Source organism: Zosterops lateralis (genome assembly GCF_965231275.1).
Source record: "Zosterops lateralis genome assembly, chromosome: 3".
Classification (NCBI taxonomy): Eukaryota; Metazoa; Chordata; class Aves; order Passeriformes; family Zosteropidae; genus Zosterops; species Zosterops lateralis.
The window spans coordinates 88,170,373-88,193,599 of record NC_139764.1 but is presented as its reverse complement, the minus strand read 5'-3'; the positions used below and the strand labels follow the sequence as shown (position 1 = coordinate 88,193,599).

The window sequence follows — 23,227 nt, the reverse complement described above, 5'->3', positions numbered from 1 at the left end:
TTTTTTCTTTATTTGCATGTTATCTATGTAGGTGGTGCAGTTGTGTCAAAATACCTGCAAATCCTAATTTCCAATACTAATTTTCATTTATAAGCACTTATTCTTTTATTGTTATTTATAGCTAAATAAAACTAATACAAAAAAAAAAACAAAAAAAAAACAACACCCTGTTAAGCTTTCACATATATGAGCAATTTTGGAAAAAAAAGCAGAGCAAACCAAAGCAAGACTAATTCTGAAATTTTTGTTTGCAAACAGGTAACACAAAGGGAATTATCTATTCTTAAAATAAGAAATATTTAAATGTGGTTTGATGTTATTGCACAAGTAGTACAGGGTCATGCTTGGGTCCTTATGTTCTTATGATTCTGCTATATAAGAAGCATTCACTTACATAATTTCACTGAAAAAAGCCCCACTGCACTCTATGATTTCAGATATGGCACTCCACAAATTTTTACACCATAACAAGAGCTACAAAACAACAGTAGGTGTCTATGAGTAACACCACTTAGAGTGATTTTAAAAGCTATTAAAATGCAGGCAACCGTAATTTCATAATGAAAAAACCATGTCTGTATGGAGAAAGAACATTTTTTATCTCTAGTATTTTACTTTATTGTCCTGGAGCTTTTATACTGCATCACCCTCTTCTAGTGATTGCTGCCCTCTCTAAGAGTCTTGTAGGTCAAACTTAAGGTACTGTGTTTCATAACAAAATCAATTTTCACCATGTTTTTGCTGCAGTTTAAAGAAGTAGCATAAATCTGCACCTTTGATAAAATATACCTGATCAAATTGTTTTAAAAATGAGCATATTTGAGAACTACATTAGTCTACCTATATGACCGAGGTATTCCTATGAATATTCCAGTCACTTTTGTTTAGCAATTAATACCATTATTGCTAAACCAAAGGAAGAGTGTCCTTCATCCAGTCCATCTGATTGCACAAGTAAAACTATTCTTTTAACTTACTCCTTTAGGACATTTGCTAATATTTTTTTCCTTCCTAGATTTACACTTTTACCCAAACTGCATTGTTAGGAAAGAAAATAAATGCTTCAATTTTTATGTCACTGAGCCTTCAGACTGATTCTTTACACAGCTTCTCATGCATGTTGCTTCCTGTAGAGAAGCTGTGTGCAGCATGAAGTTGTTATAAACAGATGGACTGGAAGAAATGGACTATATTTTTCTGTGATGTAGCTACAGTTATCATATATATATATATATATATATATATATATATATATACACACACATATCTGTATCAGAGTATAAGCACGTATCTTTATACTGACACAAAGTTCTACTGGAAATACTACGACAGTTGGACTGTCAAACCTCCTCCTTCCAAAAGCAGTAGATAACAGGACATTCATGTGATGCTGCTGGGGAAGAAGCTGCAGGGTTATCAGTCGATATCCTGAGTTCTAGACACAGCTTTAGTCAGCTTTGTCTATAACAATATCCAGTCAGGGCATATATATACATTCCTAGATCTATGGAAATAAAATCTCACATATACACTTGAACCTTCCTTAAATACCCAGAAAGAACAGGCATATTGCTTGGGAGGTGCTTCTGTGCCAACCCAGCACAACCCTTCTTCTTCCTTTGTATAACTGAAATTCAGAGCTACAAATGCAACAAACACAATGAGGGAAAAAAGATACAGACATATAGGCCTTCTGTTCAGACCTTTAATTTACCAGATATATTTCTTATTTTTCCATTTTCCTGAGTAAGCAATAAGTGTACAGATATAGGCAACTGGCTAAAAGGCTCATCAACCAGTAAATGGAACTGAACTGTAGTCTGTAATATTTGTATTTTATTTTAAGTGCAATTGTTAAATATGTATCTATACAGTTTCAGAAGTATTCAGAAGTATTTTTTGCAAGATGACAATATCACAAATGCATCGAAGAGAAAAACAGATGAACTCTGATGAAAGCTCTGAAAACAGGAATTGTTTTTTAAATACATGGCCCTAAAATTCCAGTAAAACTTGAATACTATTTTGGAACAAGCCATGTAAGTTTTCAATTAATATGAAGCAGTTCTAAAACTGTGGATTTTACTATATTAATCAAGCTCAAATTTTAGCTACAATGCAAATTCTTAATAAATAATACACAAACTATAAATTCTCTTTCATCTGTACATGGAATCTATTGATACCAAGAGCACTCTGTAAATCCACTCTTATAAAAAGTCATTATTCTGAGTTCACCAAAGGCTAGGCTGAGAAGCACAAGTATAGCAGGTATGCTGGAGGCACTGTTGGTGTGATGATGTTAAGTGCCACGGCGTCTTACTCTCTAGAGCCCTTCCCAAAAACAGAGCTCAGAGCTTCTGTAGTTGTCTGGCACAGCTGAAGTCTCTGCACTTACTGAGGGCAGACGTGTCTGTCTCCCTGAAAACTGATGAACCTTGAGGTCCAAAATTGTTGTTTTTAGTACCTCAGTGGGCTAAATCTGGTTAACTTCTAGAATTGAAAGAAAAAACCCAAGGCTTCCTTCTAACTGAGCTGAATTCACACAGTAACTGAACTCTTAATGATTCTAATTAAAATAGACTTGTCCCAAGTCTTGAAGAGCAATTATTTAAGTTGGTATGAGTTTGTTAAAAAAATACCCAAAATCAAAAAACGATTTTTTGCTTTGTAGTCTGTTGGAAAAGGATAACATGGATGGAAATTGTCAACTGATAGTGTTTAGCCTGCAAACGCCTGTAAAGTTATTTTGTACTAATCTAGACTGTTCTCCATCAGATAAACAACCGAGTGAGAAGTTGTGACTGAGCTAAGTGACAGCAGACATGCATTTTTGGTAATAGGCTCCTGAACAATCACATTTTTCAATGATCAAATGGTGCATTGCATGACACAAACAAATTTGCCTCTGTGGATAACACTGCAGATATTTTTTAGGTAGGATCTTAGGAATACAACTGCATACACTATGAATATTTTAGGACTGTATTCAGGCTGGATCATCAATGGAGACATGCCCTTCACTTAGATCTCTGTGTAACAAATATAAATATTTATTACATTGTACTTGTAATAACATCATTTATAATTCTAAAACATGTACAGCTGCATCAGCATTTTCTTTTATACTCTGTCTAGCATAGAAAATAATTTTCATCTGAAAACTTGATAACTAATGTCAAGGAGAGAACATTTCTGCCAAGTAAGGACACCATGAAGGGGATGACAGAAGAACTTACCCTCCACAAAAATATTTCTGCAACATTAATAAAATAGATCTAAGAGTTGTATGTATTTAATTAGTGAAATCTGCCGAATAACTATGATTATAATAATCAAATCAAAACAAATAAATTCAGATCAAGAAAATGTAATAAAGTGTGATGCAGACCATATTATCAATATGTGAGAAATTAATAGCAGTGATGAATCTGAAAGCAGTATTCCCTTTAGTACTGTACTGCTCTCAGGACAGTTCTTCTGGTTTCATGAGGCAAGCCTTATTTATTCCGTCCAAGATCTTTATGAATAAGATACAAACTTCAGTTTGCACAGGTAAGCAAAAAGCTCTAGACCTGTAGTTTGCAGACACTAAAGATTTAGTGCTGGCTGTGGATTCCGTTCTTGGAAAAACATTAAAAACTTGCCATTACTTTAACTCTGTATTTATGTTGCTGGACTTTTTCACAATAAATATATTTATACTTTTCATAGATGATATTATGCAAAATCTGAAGAAATCCACTATACATTCATCAGACTGCCATTCACAGCATCCTTCTAAACCTCAGTTGGGTCTTTCAGATAATATAAACATTATCCTGTTTATTGCTATTGTACTAAAAACAAAATTCAATTTTTCAAGTCACAGCAGGTACAAGCTGAATATGGCTTAGCTCTTTTTCTAAGTGCCTTGGGCATAAATAGCTAATCAATCATATTTAATCAATATGTTGTTCAGCCATGCAGATTCTCGTGTCTATAATTCCAGCTTTATTCAAATGATTTTTAGTCTCACTACATTCTTCATTGAATTTTTTTTTCTCACCCAGAAAAGGCATGGAAATAGACAAGTGCCACATCTTAAAAGTTGAAAATACCAGTTTAGAAAAAAAAAAAAAAAAAAGAAAACCAAAGTAACTCCTGTTACATCTAATTATATCCAATATATTTCACTATTTTAAGATTTGGAACAACCTTAGAAGTCTTCTTAGTTGTCCAGGCCTCACTCTCATTGACAGTGTCCTACAGTGATTATAGGAATGGACTTGAAAAGTATCAATTGCTTACTTTAATATATTTATTAAAGCAGTAACACAGGAGCAAACATGCCATGAATAGGAAGTTTAGATCTTTATATACAGTTTCCATCTACATCCAGGACTGGCAGACAGAGCGGATTTAAAAGCACTAAGAATTCTCATTTTAATTATTTAGCAAATCCTCAGCAACTGCAATTCTGTGGATTGCAATCACATGTTTATGTTGATTATTCTTTTCAAAATCCTAAAGTGTGACAAAAATGCTGCTTATTATCAGTCTTTTTATTGCCTAGGTTGGCACTGAATAAGCATGAGAATCGCTGTTTTAGTTTGTTTGAAAACTACTGAAAAATGTAAATAACCATTGATCCTAGAATAAACAGTTAAACGTGGCATTTGCTTTCATATTAAATAATTTGAAATAAGAGGAAGACAGCATGACATTAAAAGCACAATCTATCTTATTGTGTGTTCTTTTCCAATGATTTTGTAAAAGCACTGCTCTCCACTTATTCCAGAAGATAACAAGAACCTGTGTTTGACTGGTTTGATCAGTGAAATGAGAGGAGAGAGAGAATATTTGCATTTAAAATTGCTCTTTAATCTGGCTGTCCTAGAAATAGGAGCTGCACCAGCTTCACAGTGTCTTGACAGACCAGCCTATTTCTTGCAAACAAATGATATATTTGTTTGTAAAAGCAAGAAGCTCATCTAAGTATTCATATTATGATGAGTGGCTTTCTGTGCAAAAGTCCTTTTTTTAATCCAAGAGTGAAAATGAAAGTAAGGTTTTTTTAAGGAGGTAAAATACAAAAGCAATGTATATTTTAGTCCCAAATGTATTCTTTTTTGGTAATTCTTTCCACCTGGTGTAAGGGATCAAGTGATAAGTCACTTCAAAACTCACATCAGACATCTTAGTAAGTCTCACCAAAGCTTCTAAAAAAATGTGAAGAAAAGTATCACCAGACAGTTCAATACCAGCTTCTGATTCAGAAGGAAAAAATACAGATCCAGAGTCAAATGCCCTCCAAAACAAGATCAGAAAGCAATAGTAATTTTGGCTTAGATTTGGATTAAGCACACTTTCAAAATTTAGCTTTAATCTTGAGTGGAAAAGTCTGGATGCTCAGATCAAAACATACTGCACTGAACACTGCCTTTGCCCAGTCAAGTTGCCCTACCCCTACAAGTATTGAAGGCCAGGCTGGACGGGGATATGAGCAATCTGGTCTAGAAAGGTGACCCTGCCCATGGCAGGAGGTCTGGAACTAAATGATCTGTAAGGTGCCTTCCCATTTAAACTATTCTGTGATTCTATGATTCTATTATTTATTGCCTCAACAGCACTAGACCTACTGAAGTACTCTTCACTTCTGTATAAATCATGAATCTCAATGTGTCACACCTCTTGCCTGTTTCACGAGTTGCCAGCAGGACTTCAGCCTTTAGAGGACCTCCAGGTTCTTCTCCATGGAGCTGCTTTGCTGCAGGTTGGCCCCCAGCCTGTGCTGGTGCCTGGCATTGTTCTTCAGGACCCTGCATTTGCCTCTGCTGAGCTTCAGACAATTCTTCTCTACCCACCTCTCCAGCTTGTCAAGCACCCTCTGAAGGGCTGCACAGCCCTCTGGCGTATCACCCACTCTTCCCAGCTTTGTGCCATCAGCAAACTTGCTGAGAAGGCCTGTGCCCCTCCATCCAAGTCTCTGATGAATAGCTTAAATAATATTGGGCTCAGTATTGAACTCTGGCAGACACCACCAGTGTCAGGCCTCCAACCAGACCCTGTGCCACTGATCACAACCCTCTGAGATCTGCCATTCAGCCAGTTCTCAATTCAACCCCTGTCTACGCATGTAACTGTTCTATTGGGTTTCTGTGGCCAACTTTTGGTAGCAGGGGGGGCTACAGGGGTGGCTTCTGTGAGAAGCTCCCAGAAGACTTCCCCACATTTGTCAGAGCCAGTGACAGCCGGTTCCAGGACAGAACCACCACTGGCAAAGGCTGGGCCAACCAGAGTTGATAGTTGATACCCCTCTGTGATAACGTATTTAAGAAGGAAAAAAAAAAGAAAAAAGAAAGAAGTTATTGCTCAGATGTAATTGTGGCCAGAGAAGAACAGAGTGAGAACATGTGGGAGGAACAGCTCTGCAGACTCCAAGGTCAGAGCAGAAGGAGGGGCAGGAGGGGCTCCAGGTGTCAGAGCTGAGACTCCCCTGCAGCCCGTGGGGCAGCCCATGGTGAGGCAGCTGTGCCCCTGCAGCCCAGGGAGGGCCAGGGGATGCAGAGATCCACCTGCAGCCTGGGGAGGAGACCCACACTGGGGCAGGTGGATGTCTGAGAGGAGGCTGTGACCCAGTGGGACGCCTGAGCTGGAGCAGACTACTGCCAGGAGTCTGCAGACCTGTGGAGAGAGGAGCCCACGCTGGAGCAGGTGTAGAACTATTTTCCCTGAGCAGCAGCAGAAACAACCTGTGATGAACTGATCGTAACCCCCATTCCCTGTCTCCCTGTGCCTGGGGAAGGGGCAGAGCTGGGAAGGAGACTGGGGTTGGGGGGGGGGGGGCGGTGTGGGGTGGGAAGGGAAGTATTTTTAAGGTCTTATTTTGCTTCTCATTATCCTACTCTGATTTTGTTGGTAATAAATTCAATTACCATCCTGGTTTTTACCTCAACTCAGAAACCTTTCATTATATTTTCTCTCCTCTGCCAGTTGCAGAGGGGAGTGACAGAGAGGTTTTCGTGGGTGCCTGGCATCCAGCCAGTGCCAACCCACTACCACTATCTTGTCTCAATCTAAGAGTTTTCTCACTTTTACACTCTTGAATCTTTCCCTGATCTCACTAGGGGAGTGAACACCTGTGTGCAGCTTAGTCATTGGCTGCAGTTAAAACACCAACAGGTCCGGGTCACAAACCCTGAACCACCCCTCTTGATCCCAGAAGCTGCACAGCAGCTGCCAGTTACACTCTCCATCCAAATTCACACCCAATGAACTGCTTTTAAAGTGAAGAAGGTAAAGCAAGTTTCAAAGGCAAGTAAAGAAAAAGGCATGAGGTGAGTCACTCCTCCTTCCTGCTCCAGCCTTCTTCTTTTCGGAAGGTTGTTCCAAATGTTTTTCCCTCTGGCTAAGCCTGACATTCAAAATGTTGCACATGAATATATTCACTACAATGACAGGACTTTACTTTTCCTGAGAAACCTTCAGACATCTGCTTTTATGGATTCTCAGAAAGGCCATTAGGAAACCTCAAAATATTTATATATTGGATAATCCAAACTTTTAAATGCTTATCCAAACTGATTTAAACAGTTAGATGTTTCAAGGTCAAACAGTCAATAGAATCTCTGATTAGTAGTGCCTAACAAATGGCTAAAGATTTTTTTTCAGGAAATGCTGTCTAAACATTTTTTTAAAAATCCGCCGTAGCCATTCAATTCTTGAATTCAATTTCTTGAATTCGTTTTCAGGTCAACATTCAAGTGACTATATTTCACTAGAGCAAAGAAAAATACAGACTATGGATACTCACAATCAATGACAGTGCATTCATATGTACCATTAATCAAATCAATACTGCTTGCAAATAGTAGGAAAAAAATGGTGTGAAATACTGTAATCAAAAATGAAAAATATAAACTCATAAGGAAACTCTAATACACTTGTGGGTTGCTTAGAAGCAGGAAAAAAAAAGTTAATTGGATAAATTATTCATTATGAATTAGCTTTTCATCTCTAGATTAAGGGGGAAAGAACAATTACACATAACATTTGTTGCAGGCCAATAAGTAGATTCACTTGCTTTTATTATCCAGCCAGGTATCTGATTTATTATATGGTTTTTTTGGGAAGAAAATCTGTTTTGATTACTTTCTGTAAAAATAAACATATTTTCCCTAAAACATCATTTACAATATTATATGCAGATATGTGACAGAACCTTTCCTTCTACCAGCACAGCATCAGAGTTCTAGTTATTACATCAGCCCATAAGATACCAAAATGATTTAGATCAGAAAATTACAAACTTTTACAAAATGACAAGAAATTTTCATTGCAAACTGGTGCATGATAGCATTTTCATATATTCCTAGCTGTGGAATATAGATGTTGAAAGGATACAGGAGATGGAAGATCTCCAAAAGATGTGAATTTTGACCTATAAGGCAGCACATTTTTTTGCTGCTATCTGTGAAGTGGGAAAAACCCACAAACACATATGTTTGTTTTTATTGGACTAATGTATCACAAATTAAACTGACTCTTTTAATTGTGTATATGTTTTGTGCTCCTGAGAGTGTAAGCATTTCAAAAATATGGGGAACTGGCTGAATGCCTTCCTAACCTTGATAATCCAGCTGCATCAATTTCCCCTCTTGCTTTCCACATTTACCATCCAGAAAAATGCAAGAATTCCTCCCTAAAAGATGTTTAATACTCTAGGTCGTTTATTAGTACTGTAAATGAAAAAAAGAAATTATCCTAATCTTACATTAATAATCCTAATCTTACATTACAAGGGTTCTGTATCTGCACAGAAAGGAAGGTCTCACACATTTTGACACTAACAGACAATAATAAACTGTCTGTCAAGGAAGTGTGTATTTTTTAAATTCCATTTCTTACCAGCACTTTTAGCTCATTCACTAATGGAAACTGTGTTAAGGTAAATAATACAGGAGTGACATTTCCCCCCCTCCTTTTCTGCTGCTGTTGCTCAGTTGTAATTCTTAGAATTAAAAGGATGTGCACCCCTAATTTGAAGTGACCACGATTTAGTCACTATACTACAAATACACATGGTTGAATAAAGCTTCAACAAAAAAGAATAATTTCTGTTTAGTTTTCTTTTCTTCTGTTCTAGGAGGACTATTAACTGGATAAAAGTGCATCTTTCCCCGGTGGTGGGATTAGGGAGTACATCAGATGTCATCTTATTCTTGGACCTGCCATGGCTGGAAAAATCCAGACATCATATTTGATAGCACTTCCTTCTCTATTTGGATATCTGTTGTTATGGTGATAGTTCCAGGAGGAAACTTTAATGAGGATAACTTGAAAGCTTTGATGTGTACAGCACAATTATTTTTAACACCTCATAAGAAGAGGTGACAGTCAGTACTGCTCCTGGCTACAGATGCATCATTGTATCCGCTTTCAGGAAAACTACCTGAATTTCTATTTGTTATGTGTCTGTAACACAGTGTTGAATACAAATATGTAATAAAAAGGATTTGGAACAACACCACGCCTCCCCTCCGTCATTTTCTCACAAAGAATATAAGCTGCTATTCTTATGAACTTGATTACAGTAAAAACTGACTGAGTATACAAAATAAATCTTAGAATATCCCTATAGCTCTTTTGTGACACCCCAAGAACTATCCAGTGTGATGTCTCATATCCAACACTAAGCTGTGAAGGGAGCTACAAACGCACATCACCCAGCACAGGCCTGCAGACACACTGCATGGGCCAGACAGGTCCACCTGCGGGGAAAAGCGTTAGAGACAGAGGAGCCTGGGCTATTCCACCTCGGAAGGGCTGGATGTTGAGCACAGAGCGCGGCCCGCCCGCAGTGCCAAAGGCACGTACTTACATAGTCCTCGTAGGGCTCGTGTGCGGGCGGCGGGGGCGCTCTGTATCCGGGCACGGCGGGCGCGCCGCGGGCCCGCGGGGTGGGCACGCCCCGGGCCACGGGCGGAACCGGCAGCGCCCCCCGCGCCCCCGGCGCGCCCCGCGGCGCCTGCGCTCCTCGTCCCGGCAGCGGCGGCGGCACCGCGCCCCCTCGGCCCCTGCGGGAGAGAGAACCGTCACTGCGGGGACCCGGCCAGACGGGCACCGGCTGCCCCTGCTAAACGCTCTCGCCTCTTTACTGCTATTTACAGCACCACAGAACTCCGGGGTTTGGGCAGCTACAATGTCAAGCACTTTTAGGCAATATCTCAGGCAGAACTCATATTATGGAAAGGCATTATTTTTAAACCATCCAGTGTCTTTTGCACCTGGTCCTCTTGGTGCTTGTATTAATAAAAGTCTGAATCATTGTAATTCACAGGGTTGCAGACTTACTCCGAGCAGTTCTAGAAGAGGAAGAAAATGAGGAACCTCTTTTGTTGCTCTCAAACTATTTCACAAGAGCAGTCATTTCTCTCGTTTTCAGGCTTATTGAGGGGTGGGAGAAATGGATTGGCAGAAGATATTGCAGGACAGCAGAAACTTGCATGGCAAAGCAGAGGAAGAATATAAAAGGAGACAAATAACTTTTCTTCCTCCCTAATTTAGTTCAGCACAAAGGATTGGTAGTGTGGGATTCTACTTTTCCCCACTGCACAAAGGGAATAGAGCATAGAGACAAGCATGGAAAGAGGTTTAACATCTTCCTGCTATATCTCCTCTGATGCTGTATCCCCCGTGCTGTACAAATTACTAAGTCAGAAGAAAAGTTTAAAGAGACTTGTATCCATACCAGATGATGGAATAGAAGGGTGATAAATCAGGTAGCAGTCTGTGAGTTTTGTCTCAGAGCAGTAGGCTCCTGAGTGTTCTGTCTTTTTGGAAGACTGAATGCCAGGTATATAGGTATATTTGGACATACACGCAGTATAGCTGTAGTATGTATAAAAAGTAATTATTTGGCAAATAAAGTTCCACCTAGACTATGTGGCCTTCTCTGACTATACTATTATTTTGACCAAAAATTTTATGCTACTGACCATACTGCCTTAATACTAGCATAAAAGTATTCTTAGAAATATCCTTTTTCTGTCTTCATAATCTGCTCTCAATTGTTGCCACCCACTGTACCCCATGAACTGTAGATCAGAAAATCTGGAACAATATAGACCACACAGGTTATCAGAAGACAAATATTTTGGTTTACTGACCAGGATTTTTTTTTTAACTATGGGGTTTTTTACTATTGCTTACACTTTGCAAAGCTATTAACATAATAGTTCAGGTTACCACACCTTGAAGGAGCTGCAGGTGGCACACGGATCCCTCTCCCTCGAATGCCCCGTCCACGTGATGAATCCTCAGAACCGTTCAAATATGAAAGTTCTCTCAGCTGCTCCTGGCGAATTTCATCATTATAATCCTGAAATGCAAAAGGTGAAACTTTCTGAAACTTTGGGTGGTTTGCCAGCTCAGCCAAAATACAAACTGGAAATTCTGTGGATGGTATTTTGGTGAATTGTTCTGCATTTTCACTGGTATGCTGAAAAATTGTACAAGTGGAAGTGGACAACTACCTGTAATATATGGAGAGGAAAAATGTATATATATGGGTAGTGAAAGTGGTCATAAAGAGCATGAACGTACAAAAAACCCCACAAAAGGCACAGAAGGCATAAACACAGTGAAATGCATCTGTATGCAAAATGCAAATGGACTTTCACATACAAAAGGTACTATTTTCAAGCGACTTGTAATTAGACATAAAAAAAAAAAAAAAAAAAAAAGAAGCATGTTATTTTTGGCAAATTTCCCTGGCTACCTTTATGCACTTAAAACACAAATTCTACCTCATATGGCACATTAGCATGACTGGATGATTTAATTCAATACCAATTAGCATTACTGAATGTAGCCTTCACTTCCTCTGTATATCCTGAGGAGCTCTCTCTTTAGGAGTCAAGTAACAAAGCTATGTTTACCATAAAAAAAGTTATTAAAGGAAACAAAATAGGCCCATTCCAAGTCAACAGGGCACTGCAATTTCTGTTGGCTCAGTAAACAGAACACCAGATGAACTTCATTTTCTTACTGATATAAAATAGAATCATGGACTCATAAAATGGTTTGGGTTGGAAGGGACTTTAAAGATCTAATTCCAAGCCCCTTGACATGGACACTGTGTTCCAATACTCTTCATTGGAATGTATGATTGGGAGAGGCGATCTTTGAATATTAACTTTGTCTATCAGGCCCCTCTTCCTCCAGGGCTCTATCCCACTGCACTCCATGGAGCAGCACCCTGAAGAGACCAAAGTCCGTTCCCCTCAAGTCCAGGCCAGACCTTGCTGTGCACTCTCCTCCCTGCCCTAAGGCTCTTGAGCTCCATCATTTCACGGTCACCATAGCCCAGGTTAACCTTGAACTTCACCTTCCCCACCACCCTGTTGCTGAGGACCAAGTCCAGCATAGAGTGTCTCCCCAGTGGCTTCTCTAGCACCTGGAGAAGGAAGTTATCCTCAGTGTATTCCAGGAATGCATTTGCCTTACTGTGTTGTCACTCCAACAGCTCTTGTGGATGTTGAAGAAGCCAAGGACCAAGGCTTGTGAACGTGAACTGCTCTTTTCTGTTTATAGAGTGTCTCAGCCACTATAATACATAATAATGGACATGTTTATGTTTGTCCAAATTCCTTTGTCAGAAGTCTTCTCTTTTTAGCTTCCTTCCATTTTATCCAGCCTTTTACGGGCTGACCACTGTACTAAAAGTCCACTGCAGCAGCCAGCTCACTGGCAGCACAGCTGTGTGACAACTAATTATTGTTTCAAAACAGAAAGGATTATTGCCCTTCAGCTCTTCTGTCCTTCCATCCTTCCACAGGCAACCACCATTGACTGTCATGCAAGGACCTGAAAATGCATTTCAAGTGACATCTTCTTTAGCCAAGTTAAAGACCAATCAAATGGTGGAGCTGGACCTGAGGCCTTGCTCATTCCTTCTCCTTCCTAAGGAGGTCCAGGAAATCTGTTTAAAGATATGATTCTGATCCTGCTGTGTTCTAAGAGTGTAGGCCTGGTCACAATTTCCTTTCTAAATTTCTATAGAGCATAGCTGGAGAGAAGTCTATTAATGAAATTCAGAAAAGAACACTATCTATACAATATAGTGTGTGATAATTGCAGCACAACCATAATTAAAAATAAAAGTATATATTTTATTAGCAAATCCCTATGTTGCTTATAAAATAGGTAATGGCTTTCATTTCATACCATCCCCAAACTTTTTTGCACATTTTTCTATCCTTCTAATACTAATGGTTATAAGCCAAAGACATCTTCTAAATCAATGTGCTCTGTAAAATACAGAGGGGAAAAAAACAGAATTATTGAGATCACATTTACAGAAATTGTTGGAATAGGTACCATCTACTGTGCCCTCTTAATATCATGTGTTATTCATACTGGCTTTTCAAGGATTAGAACTTCAAACTTGCTGATTGAGTTTACCCTCCAGATTCCACACTGGTGCTGAGACTGAACTTCATTAATAATGTAGGTACATTTTGTAAGAAGAAAATATGGGCTAAAAAAAAAAAAAAAAAAAAAAAAAAAAAAAAAAAAAAGAAAGGACCTGCAAGGGACAGAAATTGGAATTTCTGTGTTATTGCTTTAACCTTGCTCTTTTGGAATATTGCTGTATAAATGAATTCTACTAGAAATTGCCTCAAAGAAACTATTACTCCCTCAAGTAAAAATATAATTTAAAATCTTAGTATCGACAAAAGAGAAAATCCATATCAAATTCATAATATACAAAAAGATCTGCAAAACTTAACCATTCTGTTATGCAATGCCCTTAGTTTTAGCAGGCAGGTTATTTGCTGCACATTCAGTTAACAAACTGTATTTTGAAATGACAAGATAAAGACAGCAAAGTACTCCCAAAGAAAGGTGCTGGGACAGATCTCTTGAAAGAGAATGATTTCATTAAAAAGTATAATCCTATATAGATAATTTATCTTTTGGTTTCCTTAAAAAGCATAGTAAGGATCATAATTTCTAAACCCAAAACCTGAAATTTTCAGCAGAAATGCTCATTTTGCCTCTTCCATTAAACAGAAACATAACACTGAATTAATCTTTCACAGCTGCTAGAAGTATAGCTAGAGTCAGGGTATCTATCCTGCTGAATATTTAATAGCATCTGAGTTCAGAGCCCAGCACATGAGCAAAATTATGCTGCTGATGTTTCATATATATCTAGTCCCAAGAAAGAGTACATGATGTTTCAAGACATACCTATGCTGAATGAAGTACAAGGAAGTAGCTACATACTACAGTATATTTTGTTTCAGGAAAAAACCCCAAAAAACAACCACTTTCTTATGTTAAAAAAAGCTCATGAAAAATGTCCTGTACTTCATAGCTTTTCTTATAGCTTTCTAATAGTCTAATAGCTATTCTTACAGCTGATAATCTACATTGACCTAAATATTTTGCTCTTGTTTATATCCCTAAAGACATTACTACCAATAAACAGCAGAACTCAGTAAACCATTTTGGTAAAAAAAGCACAAAGTATGATGCAAGTTGCAAAACCTGATCTGAATTAATAAGAACATGTAGTGACAAGGGAAAAGAGGTAATAAAGAAATGAAAGAGTAAGGCATAGAAAGACCGAAAGGATTTGGGGAATATATATCTATCATTATCATAACAAAGGCTCATAGAAGTCAAGGATAAATCAATCCCTTCAGGACTGTGATCTCCTGTCCTGATGTACTATGCCCATTTAAGTTCTATTATAATTCTATTAATAAATATCATTACTCTTATCTGTGACAGCTGAATTTCATTCTTACCAGATAGTTAGGGGAAGAGTAATTAAGGTTACATTCAAACTACCTTAAGAATGCAGAGTTATACATGTCAAATCTAAAATGATAATCACAATATTTCACACTGACAATTTTGAAGCATGAATAGGGCACACTCTTCCATTCCCACGTATGTAATATCCTCTGAAGCTCTGTGTTGCCAGCATAGAGCACCACATTCCCAGACATATGTTTGCCCATCCTGCCACACTCTCTTCCTGTGCTCAGGCAGCAGAAAGTGAACAAGAGATTGATTTGGACTCCTTCAGCATTTCTGCATTGTGCTCAGCTCCTCACATCAGCAAAAGAATTCCAGGGCTCTGTGTACTTGCACAGATTCACTGGAGCTAGACATTCTCCCCTAAATTCTCTTGGTGCTGCCTTGGGGCTATTTTCAGGCAGCTTAAATTCCAATTAGGCTAAAATTTCCATTGAGTACATGCTTCAGAAAATTCACAGCTAGAAAATGGGACACAGAAGACACAGTGAATTTTAGGTGGAGCTAGGTAATGGGAATATAGCCCTCATGTTTTGTTTGGTTTTAGATACATTCTAATTTTGGACACTAAAAGAGGCATTGTCCACATGGCCCCTTCTGTATATGGGGAAGCACTGAAAAACACTGTGAAAATAACTGGTGATGAGGAGTTCCTGGAGTCCCTGCTTCTTTGTGTTCTCTGTGGCCTTACAATCATAAACTGTGCTATCTTCAGCTTCAGAGCATAGTGAGAACCACTTCTCTGGACTCATGGGGTCAGGATCTGCAGTTCCGGATACTGAAGAGGCCAAGAACCCTGGAATTCCCACTTTCCAATTGAGTGCTTTAATATCAGGCTGTTACAAAAATGAATAATGCTGGCTGCTCAGTACTCGAAGTACTTGACAAACTAAATCCTGAGTTCAGAGAGATATTTGGCATTTCCTGTTACTTTTTATGTTTTAAAATCCTGTTGTAAGACTCCAGTGCACTCAAATATAAACATATTGAACATCTTCTGGCACATAACGATAGCATTTATCAGTGCCAGGTAGATTGGATAGCCCCCTCTAACACCTAAAATTTGGGTGAGACAGTGCCTGAGGTGGGCATGTAAATTAATTGCTACCCCTGGTATCAATCCGAGCTGGGGGAAGGAACAGATTGAGAGCAGCCCTGATGGGAAGGACCTGGGGTTGCTGGTGAATGAGAGGCTGGCCTGGCAATGTCAACTTGCAGTCCAGAAAGCCAACCCTATGCTGGGCTGCCCCAAAAGCAGCGTGGCCAGCAGGGCGAAGGAAGGGATCCTGCCCCTCTGCTCTGCTCTGGTGAGACCCCACCTGCAGTGCTGCATCCAGCTCTGGGATCCTCAGCACAGGACTACTGGAATGAGTCCAGAGGAGGGTCACCAAGATGATTAGAGAGATGGAGCACCTCTCCTGTGAGGAAAGGCCGAGAGCTGTAACTTTTCAGCCTGGCAAAAAGAAGGCTTTGGAGTGATCTAATTGAGTCACTCCAGTACCGGAGGGGAGCATATGAGAAAGATGGAGAGACTTCTTAAAAGACCCCAAAATCACAGGACTACTTTCAAACTGAAAGAGGAGGTTTAGATTAGGAAAAAATTCTTTACTGTGAGGGTGGTGAGGCACTGGAACAGGCTGCCCAGAGATGTGATGGATGCCCCATCCCTGGCAGTGTTCAAGGCCAGGTCAGATGGGGCTCTGAACAACCTGGTCTAGTGGGAGGTGGTTGGAACTAGGTGATCTTTAAGGTCCCTTGCAAGCCAAGCCATTCCATCATTCTATGAACTGCATCCTTAAGCTTCATGCTTTGTATTTCTAATACTAATTTGAAGTCTATTGTAAAACATCAGATTCCTCTGTAGGTTGAGCCCATGTGCAACCAAGCAATCCCTATAAAGTTCATCAGAACTGTGGGAGCTGGCTCTAGCTCACTCACCCTGGGTATCTGATGGGTATGACACATGTTCTCAACAGTATATGGAGAAGCTCAAACCCCACAGCTGTTTTGATGTTCCTAGATAACACCCACGCTCTCTGAACTAATTTTTAATGTATATGCATGGTTTCCTGGTTACCTACAGTCAAAGCCATCTGTTAGGATGACTCTGCCCATTCACAGATTGTTCTGGTTATCACACCAGAGCATAGGTGCCAGGTAATGATGGGTTTAGATGGACAGCCTGCAGTGCACCACAAGTAACAAAGCTTCTGCCAGAATGACTCCAGTACTGCATTAGCAACACATGCCTCTTTGCATTTGCCCATATATATTGGCACTCAAGTAAGGCCATTTTGTATGCATGTAGTTCTCTGGCAGACTCCAATAATTACATAAAAATATAAATTTAATCCATCTGAGCCCAAGGAAGAAATTACTTTTTCTAAACAATCAGCAACTTAGCCAGATCCATAGCCATAAATGTTATGCACTTTCACTTGCTCCGTATGCAGAAAGGTGCTGTCTTTACCTGCTTACAGTCTGCCTGAAAAATAAACCTTAATTGTGTGGATCACCCTTAGAGATTGAAACACATAAAAGAGACCATACATTTCTTTCAGTAGCAGTTTGAATGTGTTGCAGCCAATATGAGTTTCAGCATCTAAATGCCTGTGGGCAGAAAGTAAGCAGACATAAGCTAGAGCCACGTACACTTGCCTTTGAGGTTAGTTGACAGCTGGGGGATTTGTCAGCTTGCCACAGAGAGCACTCACCCAAGCGTGGATGTCATTTTTCTCTTTGAGCATGCACAATTAAATCTGCCTGGCATCATCAGCATGGGGCACTGCTCTCTACAAGCAGTGTGGAAGGGAGGGGGTGTTCGCTCCTCGGCAGCTGAAGAGAAGCTGCCAATCCCAGGGTGGAAATTGTACATAGGCAAAGTGCTAAGAAACTTTGACCTAGATATTTTAGGCTTTGAAAGAACAGAGCAAAATAAGTCTCAGCTAATTGTATAATCAATTTATATTTTATTTTTCATACTAAAGAGACCTTTCGACAGAAGATTATTGCAGTTTACATGGAAATGCTGTTAACCACACAAAATAATCACATTGAAGATGCGTAAATGGCTTTTGAAAAACTTGCAAAAGCCTGTATTAAATTTCACCCATTTACCCCAGTTTGTTCCGCCCCTCTTGCTCACAGGCCCCACACAATGGATACTGTGGTCTGTAATTCATTCAAATGACAAGTATGCTGCCACAGAAGTTGGTTAGCTGACAGCTCCCTATCCCTGAATTTAATTTCAAGTGAGCTCAGGCTGCCAGAGACTTGTGCCTATTTACAGCTGTCTCTTGAAAGAGACTTAAAAGGAAATTGGTAATACGAACAGAGGGCATATAGCAGGCTACAGGAAGGGTGGTGTAACCACCTAATTAAAAAAAAAAAATGTTATGGATTTCCTCTGGATGTTTACACTGGCTTCTAGGAAGGAAGGCATGTGATATGGCTGGTCTTCTCCAGGAAAACCCAGTTGCTTCAAAGGAGGCAGGGAAAGGGTAGGACTATCACTGTTCTCCAGCTGTTTGCTGAAGCTCTGCTGCTAATGAGATCATTACACGCTCTTAAGGCTGGAGTAACAGTCTGCTATAATTTACTTTGAAGCCAACACAAGTAACAAGCTATACTTAGTACATACGCAACTTTTTTTTATCCCAGCTATGCCAGGTGAGACCCAGATTGCCTTCTGCTAAGCCACTGCTGTAGGTTTGCAGGCCCCTAGTCAAGAATAACAGGGACTGCAACAGCAGCCAGCAAAATTCAGACGTGGGTTGGTTTTTTTTCCTGGTTTATTGTGCCTGTCTCATCCAGCCTGGCTACAGCCACGCTCCCTCAGTCCCCATGTGGCACAGTAAACAAAACATGCTGCTGGGCCTGAGGAGACTAGAAAGGGCAACCAAAAACCAGAAGACTTGGCAAGAAAATATCTTACTACAGGTCTATGGAGTGCCCTTTCTTTTACAGCTTCTGAATCATTCAAAAAAGGCCCATTAGGTGATAATCTGTACAGGCTGATAGTATATAATGCATTGGAACTGAACTTGACACATGACACAGGAACTAGTTTTTAAATCAGTTTTAGTGGTTTTTTTACTTATTGCAATACAGGATTACAATAACATGAGCTGTCCTTGAGGAGTAAGGACTGACTTAGCAACCACTATTTTATAGGTGCAGAGCAGAAATTTCTTAATAATTCTGCTAACATATACTAAAATCTATTAATAACCCTAAGTCAGGAGATAAAGAATATCTTAAATTTCAGTTACCACAGACCCAGCTGTAACATCCTGGGAGCAGAAGCTGGCAGAAGGGTGATTCATTATAGTCAACACTCTCTTGACAGAGGAGCTGTGGGAATGGTAGCATGGTCTGTGTGTTTGGCCCTCCGTTTTTTTAGAAAACTGATTGCTCTATACTAACCCAGGTTCTGGTCTAGATTCTGTTGCATGCAGGACCCTTTAGGAACCCTGAATATCTCTTTGATCATCCAATTTAGCCACAGTCTATGTCTATGAAGGTTTTTTTTTGTTTGTTTTAGAATAAAGGAGGCCACCCAGATCACTGATGACTGGAGCAGCATTGTCTCCACTCCCGATGGCACTGCACCAAACCATCACTGCCTGGCACAGCTGCTTGACAAAGAACAAACTGGTGGCAAAGCTGGACTGACAGCAAAGGAAAAGATGGAGACAGAAACTCCTTCTGGGAACCTCAGGCTGTCATGAAGGCTTGGCTTTGGAAAGCAGCAGCAGTGCCTCGGTATTTTCCTTAGCCAGAGGTTGAGACAGAAAACCCAGTATCTCTATTTCTCATGCACTCCTCCTACACAGCAATCTGGCTAACCCAAACTAAACAGAATAGATCCCATCCAGTGCCAAGACTTTTTTTGCACAATAAGGAAAAACAAAAAAAAATACGTGCTAGGAAGATGGCCTGTAATAGCATCGTAAAAATACAAGAGCAATTTTCACTGCTGGAATCAAAGATATTTTCAATCTGCTTGGTTTGAACTGCTATAATCTAAATTAGTTTCATTGCAGAGAGATTTATGGATAGCCAGTGTAACAGTACAGAGGACAATCACAGGAGAACAAGCAGGTATGCAAGGAGTCCCCCTCTCCATACTAAATTCAATAAGCATGAAGAAAAGACAGTGAAAGAATGCTGCTATTGAATCCCAGGGTCACTGTCTGAACTGTCACAGAGACTAAAAATATGAAGATAATATACATTTAGCTTTTTGAAGTTTATACCTAACTTCATGTGAGAAAGAGTAGAAATATATAAATAAATTTAAAAATAGTGAAAGGAAAAGAAACATATCAAACAAGACAAGCGGAAATCATGGCAGTGGAAAACCGAGGCAAATGGCAAGCTCGAAAAATTAGCAACCAATATGTAGGTTTAAAATAGCTGATTTAATAATCCCTTTAGAAAGGTATGCATCAGATATCAAATGTTTAAAGTTTGTTTTTTTTTTCAGAATAAGATTTGAGATAAAAAGAAAGATTATTAAGGAAATAACAAGGAGTAAAAAGAGTTAGAAAATAATTTACAAAGAAAAGATTAAATCATCAGACTATACCAAGTACAGATATACTCATTCGTGTGTCTCTGCTCTCCTTAAAATACATGGTATATGAAAGATAGGAATGAAATGTATAAAACTGAGTAAGTAATTAATGCAGACAGTTATAGGTGAAAGTTCTGTCAAAGTTTCAAGCTAAACAATTTAATATATAGCATGATAAAAATGTAATCAGTTCTATATTAGTTATTTAACCTGAATATATTTTATTTTACTATTGCATAAACCCTTTAAATAAGTTTATCCACCTTTTATCTATAATGTCTCCTTTTCTTCTTTGAAGCATGTGTTGAAGAAGCTTTCGAGGTGTTTTAACAGAATTACCACTTTTTTTTTTTTTTTTTTTTTTTTTTTTTTTTTTTTTTTTTTTGTTAACAGAATATCATCTAATTCCTGCTTATTACCAGGTAGCAAAAAGTCTTTTTGCTTCTTACATTTCTTCATGGCTGCTGTGTCTGCCCTATCCCTCCCCAGGTGGCTGCACAAGAAGACCAGCTTCAGATCAAATATAAACTCTACAGGTTCAACAGGAAAAGTGAAATACGTTCCCCAGCTGAAGGACTTGCTCACTGAAAACATCTGAACAGAAAAAACTGAAGATCAAGCTCAACTCTTAATCCAAGAAGTAGCAGTAAAGCAGAGGAAGAGATGTGGGCTGTCATGTGGAATGCTGCCAGAAAACTTACAGGTGAAAAAATCTATTTATAAACAGCATCCAGAAGCAGAAAACCAGCTTCTAAACAGCTGCATTTATAGCAAGATACTCCATTTAGTATATGAGGGTCTGTATTTCATCCCAGCTTCTGCATTCACTCGGGTGTTGCTCCAAATATGATATATTCCTGCATTAGGTAACCTTAATGATATTCACTGGGCACAGAAGCAAACTGTATTCTCAAGAGGAAAAAAACACAGGCATATTTTTATGGCATATGTAAATGCCATAAAAAGAAGTCAGACTTAACTATCATATTTTCTACATGATTCTAGATTCATTAGCATATACTTATTTGACTCTATTTCTGAGTCTCCAGTCCACCAGTGTATTTTCTTAAAAATGGTTTATTTTTCTTGAAACATAACATCATGGACTTTGTTCTAAATGTTTAAAGAGTTTCATGATGATAATCTTAGCATTGAAGATTAAACTCCAGCTTCCTGATATTGAACACATTTCCCATAATAAAAGTAAAAAATAGTATTCAATACTCTTCTATCATTCCCAAGAAATGTGATCCATAATTATACACGGTACTGAAATGGAAAACAGGGGAAGAAGGTAAAACGGGCTTGGAAAACATGTTTCTTTCCATTACACATTATTATACTCTTACAGTCATATTGAAGTATTTTAGAAGTGACCCTACCTAGCTCCTTCTTACTGCACTCCATAAAGTTTTTTCACTTGCAAACATTTTAACATTTTAAAAATAATGTTTATATTTTTCAATATTTGTAACATTCATATAATATATACATATATTTAAAATATTTAAGTAACGGCATATAAGAACATATATGGTTGTCCTCCCTGCTTATTATGAATATGCATCACTGAAATGTATCAAAATGTCTAAGTCTCCTTGAAGCTACTAATCTGGACCCTTATCAAAGGAAAGTGTTAATGAATTTAATTCTGTGCTATGAGTCAGAAATCTACAAAAAAGGGAATTATTAAGTTACTTTTTTATTCACAGAGATGAATTATTTTTTTCTTTTCCTTATAGCAGAAAACACACACATGATGACTGGATAAAAGGAAAGAAATCCTCACTGAACACTGAACTTTTCCAAGGCAAGTGTTAATCACTCTTTTATATTAGAACTATATTCTTCAGTCTTTCCTAAATAGCTAAAACAAGAAGTTTCTGTAATTGTTTATTACGTCTGTGTGAAAGCAAATATAGGTACTTAAAATACAGCATATATTGATGACTGGTTATTAAGTCAATACTATTAATTAGTAATATGGGTAACATTATCCTGGCCACAAATTTCCTTTCCTAAAGTCACAGTCTGAATTGAGATAGTGAAAATATGGTTGAGTTATTAGGAAATGAGACTTAAGGTCTCACCTTTTCATTTATAGCCTTAAAATACAAGGGCAGATTGAGGAGGTGGTATATGAGTAAGCACAATTCCTATGCTCTGAAGAACTTTGCTGAGCTCAGTGCCACCTTAAAGGGACTCACTAATTCCATCTGGAAGGTGGATGGCAGCAGCTGTTAACTGAGTGCCACGTGAGCTGCATTTCCCAAGCAGATTCCCCATTCAGCACAAATGTGGAATGTTTGTTCAGAGCCCGTGTGTGAGTGCCACTGACTCCACCTGTGTTCAGGACTTCAGGGCAGTTACCTCACTCATACAAACCCCCCAAACACCCAAACCAGGCACCAGAACCTGGATGTCTGATGACCTCAAGTCTCACCCGATTCCACCACAGAATCACACCTGGGGTTTGAAATCAACCCTATGTCCTTGACTATGAAAAAAAAACCCACTGATTTCAGTGCTTTTCTGAGACTAAAACCTGGGCCAGGTGACAATTGTGGAGATACAGGGGTTTTAGTCATATAGCTAAAAATGTGGCTTCATTTATTTTTTATCTAAAAAGAACAGGTAGTGCTAATAAGCCTCAGCTGTGATGTGAATACAAAAAATTTTACCTGAAGGATGATTCCTTACCAATATTCTGTACTGCTAGAATATATACCACTGTCCGTGGTGAGCTATCTTAACTTCAAAATATACGTAAATATCTGTCACCTTACTCAGCATGTTTTCCATCCAAAAAATTACATAGACTTACAGTGGAATTAT

General features: G+C 38.8%; 1 protein-coding gene across 1 annotated transcript in view; it reads right to left on the bottom strand.

Annotated features, from left to right (window-relative positions):
- Positions 1-23,227, bottom strand: part of KHDRBS2 (KH RNA binding domain containing, signal transduction associated 2) — a 313,940-nt gene that overhangs the window by 87,210 nt on the left and 203,503 nt on the right. Inside the window, exons 5-6 of the mRNA XM_083857382.1 lie at positions 11,235-11,362; positions 9,863-10,058 (exon numbers count right to left, since the gene is read on the bottom strand). Of these exons, the coding sequence (XP_083713508.1) occupies positions 9,863-10,058; positions 11,235-11,362 (324 nt within the window). The remainder of the gene's footprint in view (positions 1-9,862; positions 10,059-11,234; positions 11,363-23,227) is intronic.